Here is a 6,131-nt window from a genome sequence, read left to right on the forward strand (position 1 = left end):
TCTTGCAGGAGGCAGATCCGATCAGCCCTCTTGTTTTCCGTGTCTCTCTTCTCCCTCCATCCTGGCATCTTTCAGCACTCCCCACATGTGTCTGATTATCTAATGACGTGATGCTGAGATCTCATTTCCAGCCAAGGCCCCCTTGATTACAAATGGAGCTCTTCTCCCACAACTTCAGGTATGCCCAAGAAGAGTCGCGTTTCCACAACCCAGCATGGCTTTCTCGGGGTAATTAATCCACCTGGGATGCTTCGTCTGGGCCCGTATTCATAAGGAGTCTCAGACTAGGAGTGCTGATCTAGGATCAGGTCTTCCTGTCCATGTAAATGTTATTCATTATGATATAAAAAGACAAAAAAATAAGCACTCAATTCTCTAAGACTCTTTAAGAATATGGACCATGGTCAGTTAAAGCTCCGTGCTTAATCAGCATTAAGGTTTCTGTGTTTGGATTTTTATTCTTTGGGATAAGCTTATAGGGAACCACTGGGAGAGGGTTGAGTTGATAGCGGAGGAGGAGAGGGTTGGGGGGTGGGAGAGTGTTGATAGCGGAGGAGGAAAGGGTTGGGGGGGTGGGAGTGTTGATAGCGGAGGAGGAAAGGGAGAGGGTCGGGGGAGAGTTGATAGCGGAGGAGGAAAGGGAGAGGGTCGGGGGAGAGTGTTGATAGCGGAGGAGGAAAGGGAGACGGTCGGGGGAAGAGTTGATAGCGGAGGAGGACGGGAGAGGATTGGGGGACGAGCATATAGGGAACCACTGACCACAACCTGAGAACGCACAATGAGGCCTTTATGCTGACACTGTGTTCTCTATGCTGACATTGCATGTCATCGTTGGTGCACATCTGCATGGGTTTCGTGTGATAGCTGCTCAGTCGTATTGACACACCATATCTTAGCCTCTCCTCCTCGCTCCTGTTCTGCTGGAGGGGAGTGCTGTGTACATCAACACGTCAACTACCATGTCAGTTTCTCTCCTCACAGTTGTCACCAGCTGGTAATTACAGGACAAAGGAGACAATTACTGTTCTCTGACCACTGGCAACGAACTACTCCTTATAGGCATGAGGGCACATTGATATGAACCCCCTTCATGTGTTGAGTTAGTGAGTGAGATGAACATTTATATAAATATCCAAATCTAGACTATGCCAATTAGGAAAGCTGCCAAGCCTACAAAAGGTACGCCTCACTATGCCAAATTGTAATGCATTAGAGGACACACAAATGTAAGCTTGCCAAAATTGCATTTGCAAGCTATGCTATTGGCATGGCTCAAATATTATGAAAAATTAAGAGGGGGGGATCAAAACTGTTGTTGAGATGCGGGAGAACCCGGAGCAGGGAGCAGCTTTGAAGATTTCCATCCGCGGCCTGAGTTAACACTAGATTAGCTGGCTGAACTCTGGCTAACTTCTCTACCACGTCCAGTCCCATTACCTCTCGCCTTACTTCACAGCTCAACTGTGGGAGAGGAATGGGAGAGGGTTGGGGGTGGGAGAGTTGATAGCGGAGGAGGGAAAGGAGAGGGTTGGGGGTTGGGAGAGTTGATAGCGAAGGGGGGAAAGGAGAGGGTTGGGGGGTGGGAGAGTTGATAGCGAAGGAGGAAAGGGAGAGGGTTGGGAGAGTTGATAGCGGAGGAGGAAAGGGAGAGGGTTGGGGGGTGGGAGAGTTGATAGCGGAGGAGGAAAGGGAGAGTTGATAGCGAAGGAGGAAAGGGAGAGGGTTGGGGGAGAGTTGATAGCGAAGGAGGAAAGGGAGAGGGTTGGGAGAGTTGATAGCGGAGGAGGAAAGGGAGAGGGTTGGGGGGTGGGAGAGTTGATAGCGAAGGGGGAAAGGGAGAGGGTTGGGAGAGTTGATAGCGGAGGAGGAAAGGGAGAGGGTTGGGGGGTGGGAGAGTTGATAGCGAAGGGGGAAAAGGAGAGGGTTGGGGGTGTGAGAGTTGATAGCGAAGCAGGAAAGGGAGTGGGTTGGGAGAGTTGATAGCGGAGGAGGAAAGGGAGAGGAGAGTTGATAGCGAAGGAGGAAAGGGAGAGTATTGGGGGGTGGGAGAGTTGATAGCGGAGGAGGAAAGGGGGAGGGTTGGGGGAGAGTTGATAGCGAAGGAGCAAAGGGAGAGGGTTGGGGTGGGAGAGTTGATAGCGAAGGAGGAAAGGGAGAGGGTTGGGGGGTGGGAGAGTTGATAGCGAAGGAGGAAAAGGAGAGGGTTGGGGGGTGGGAGAGTTGATAGCGAAGGAGGAAAGGGAGAGGGTTGGGGTGGGAGAGTTGATAGCGAAGGAGGAAAGGGAGAGGGTTGGGGGTGGGAGAGTTGATAGCGAAGGAGGAAAGGGAGAGGGTTGGGGCGTGGGAGAGTTGATAGCGGAGGAGGAAAGGGAGAGGAGAGTTGATAGCAAAGGAGGAAAGGGAGAGGGTTGGGGGAGAGTTGATAGCGAAGGAGCAAAGGGAGAGGGTTGGGGTGGGAGAGTTGATAGCGAAGGAGGAAAGGGAGAGGGTTGGGGGGTGGGAGAGTTGATAGCGAAGGAGGAAAAGGAGAGGGTTGGGGGGTGGGAGAGTTGATAGCGAAGGAGGAAAGGGAGAGGGTTGGGGGTGGGAGAGTTGATAGCGAAGGAGGAAAGGGAGAGGGTTGGGGGTGGGAGAGTTGATAGCGAAGGAGGAAAGGGAGAGGGTTGGGGCGTGGGAGAGTTGATAGCGGAGGAGGAAAGGGAGAGGAGAGTTGATAGCAAAGGAGGAAAGGGAGAGGGTTGGGGGGTGGGAGAGTTGATAGCAAAGGAGGAAAGGGAGAGGGTTGGGGGTGGGAGAGTTGATGGCGAAGGAGGAAAGGGAGGGTTGGGGCGAGTTGATAGTGGAGGCAGTAAAAAAAAAGCAAAAAGAGAAACCTGCCCTGTTTGTAACTCTTCTTCTGCAAGTCCCCTGCCCTGCGACTATTATCAATAGTTCCCCTCAATAAAATTGTGTGAGGCAGTTCTGTTAATAGCATCACCGGTTGTGTGTTGTGATTGTAGCAAAGCTATTGGTTAGTATTACAAACCACATATAAGTGATCCACTACCATGAGATATGTGTTTATTATGCTCTTAAACTAATTCAAATCACTAAATTAGAGGGCACCTTGTTGCAACACCAAGCATGGTCTGTTTACTCTACACCGAAAAAGGGGCCAGACATCAATCGTTTTGACCTGCTGTTACTATTGCAAGTTTCAAACTGCATTAGGGTTGGGCACTGCAGGGAGAAACACTGGAAAAGGTATGTTATGGTTTTGCTTGTGATGAAGAAAAAAAATGAGTTGTATGAACACAAAGTTGTTTTAGAAGTAAATGAAGAGGACCAGTTATCACCACGTTGACATACCTGGATATTGCCATGGCTTGAACATACAAGGAGGACCAGCGGTCTAAGGCACTGCATCTCAGTGCTAGAGGCGTCACTACAGACACCCTGGTTCGAATCCAGGCTGTATCACAACAGGCCGTGATTGGGAGTCCCATAGGACGGCGCACAATTGGCCCAGCATCGCCCAGGTTTGGCTGGTGTAGGCCGTCATTGTAAATATGAATTTGTTCTTTAACTGACTTGCCTAGTTAAATAAATGTTAAATACATAAATAAAACCCATATAGCCTTTAATGTAAATAATGTTTTCTCAAGAAAAGTCATTCAAAAGGTGCATTTAAAACACCATGTATGCATAATAATTACAGTTAAAGAGGATAGACATCAACTCAAGACTAAAAGACAGCCTCAACACTTTCACATTCTAAAAATCAACTACTCTTTAGAGGAGAAACGCTCCTTTGTTCGATGGTAAAGACTATAGGCCTGTAAGTTCAAGGGCCGGTTATTAGCAAGTGAAACTATTAGCATGTCAATGGCCAGTTTGAATATCCCCCAACACCTTTTGATGGGATGTGAGTAAGGAGCAGAAGAGGTGAGCCTTCTGTGGATACCCCCTGCCCCCTCTCACCCCCTTCACATACCTCCCCAGGCCAAGCTGTGCCTGGCCCCATCAACAGACACTTCTATTCTATTTATACCCAAACCCCTGGATGAGAGACTGTTGCGCCAGCCAGTAAAAAAAAAAAAGAAGCCTGCATGACCAGTAGCCAATAAGTTACAGAATTTGTAAAAACAAACTAACCACCCCAGGTGAAAAGAGCAAACCCTTTAGCTTGATTTGTTGTTTAAAAAAAATCCACTGCAATTGAAAGCAATTCCATAGGAGTTCCATAACTTATACCATTTTTTCCTTTCAATCAAATGGGCCTATAGTCTTTCCCCCCAATCATGAACCAATTTAATTCTACTAAGGTAGTCAATTACGTTATTTTATATGTTATTGGAAGGTCCTTTGAGGGGACCTGGAGATACAAGTTAGGCCTACATGGTCCTAAATCTCTGTCCTACCCCCCTTTGACCTGATACCAAATGGCAGGACCTGGGGACCCAAGCTGAAAACAGGAAATCCCAACATCTGTCACCCCCCACCAGGGTCTAAATGAATTAGCAAGACTGACAAAGACAAGAGATCACTTTCAAATAGGCAACTGATTAACACCTTCACCAACCGTGGCCTCTGCCTAGTATTCCTTGGTTTTATAGGAGATGGATACTGAATATCATACGATGGACACATTTAGTGTCATGGCACCAAAACAGCCTCTTCAGTTCAGTCTGTAGGCCGACAACATTTCAGATCATACACATCAAAAACAGGACAAAGATAGCTACATTTTGAACTTGTCCAATACAGTGCACCACTCTATTCTATTCCTTGAATAAGCGGGCCTAATAGGATGAGGAAAACACACTCTCCTGCTCCACTAGCACCTTGATTTAAAATGACCGAGGTCTGATCATCACAACCTGAATGTATCCCGCCCCAACAACAATGGACGTGCTTGTTGAACCAAATCCAAACGTCCCACAGACAAGAAAAGAACTGGAAAAGGTCCGACAGGAATCATAGGAAAAGAAACCACTTCAAGTTTTCCAATCAACTCTTTCAGAACCTATCCCTGCGATGCAACACAGAATAAGATTTACATATTTATGCGTGTGAAAATGATTGCTCAAACTTCAGAAACGGATGGCATTTCTTATTTAAGGTTTATTTAACTACGCAAGTTAAAAGTACTTGAGAGTACTCACTGACATTAAATGTGACAGAGTAGCGTATAACACGAAGTTATAAATAACTGCGAATTCCAAAGGAGCACTTACCTGCGGATCTCAAACTTGGAGCCAATAAAACCGCAATAAGGAAGCTTTTGAAGAGCTTGATCAAAACACCACTCTTTATCCATGCCATGGTTCCACAAAGTGCTCATGCAGTTTTATGAAACTTGACCTAGGAAAGTCTCATCCGATATGCACTACAGGTATTTCAATTATTATCTTGGGAGATTGAATTCGTCTGGGGAAAAATTGAAGTAGTAAGTAGCACTCAATGGGATAAAAACTACGGTGTGCAATAAACGAAACTCCTGTTTATAGTAGCTAGTTTTTTCTGAAAAATAACGGCGAATTTCATCCAGTGCATTCAGAGGGAGACCGTCGAGAGTCGCTATTCCTTCCTTAACTGTTGCCCGAAGTATCCTAGTTAAAAACGTCAGCTTTCTTCACACATGACGTAGCATGGAGCTCTCCCCCAAGGAGTGAAGCAACTTTGGGGCGCTTTGTGTTGTGGGAGAAGCGCCATCTACGGGCGAAATATGTGATACGTTAAAAACCTTGAAGCGCAACATTGTTTCTGAGAGGTCTACTTTGTGGATCATTTGCGCGTCACGTGCGCATTGGTCGATACCTACAATAAGGAACTTTTTTTTTTTTTTTTACAATAATTTTACTAACCATTAAAGCCGAAATATGCGATTTCTACATACATTTTGGGACTTTTAAATTAATTATATACCCATTGATTCTTGAAGAATATAGAGTATAAATCCTCATGAACTTATTAGTTCAACAGTTGTCTTCCATCAGAACCCAAAGTATTAACTTGTTTTACTCCAATGTTTGTAAACGTAAACAAACACTGTATAGCCTCAACATGGTTAAAACTATCATTTAGATATCATGGATGTCCTGTCCTTGGATGATCCATAAATATGAGTGGTTACATTGCTCCAGCCCCAT

At 46.1% G+C, this 6,131-nt stretch overlaps 1 protein-coding gene across 2 annotated transcripts in view; it reads right to left on the reverse strand.

Moving 5' to 3' along the window:
* The window catches only part of ror2 (receptor tyrosine kinase-like orphan receptor 2), a 137,215-nt gene extending 131,593 nt beyond the window's left edge, over positions 1-5,622 (reverse strand). Inside the window, exon 1 of one of the 2 annotated variants that reach the window (XM_071351404.1) lies at positions 5,217-5,622. In XM_071351404.1, the coding sequence (XP_071207505.1) occupies positions 5,217-5,304 (88 nt within the window). In that variant the 5' untranslated portion in view covers positions 5,305-5,622. The remainder of the gene's footprint in view (positions 1-5,216) is intronic. The other variant, XM_071351406.1, reaches the window with a different exon arrangement.
* Positions 5,623-6,131: the final 509 nt, after the last annotated feature.

Source organism: Salvelinus alpinus, chromosome 18 (assembly GCF_045679555.1).
Source record: "Salvelinus alpinus chromosome 18, SLU_Salpinus.1, whole genome shotgun sequence".
Taxonomy (NCBI): Eukaryota; Metazoa; Chordata; class Actinopteri; order Salmoniformes; family Salmonidae; genus Salvelinus; species Salvelinus alpinus.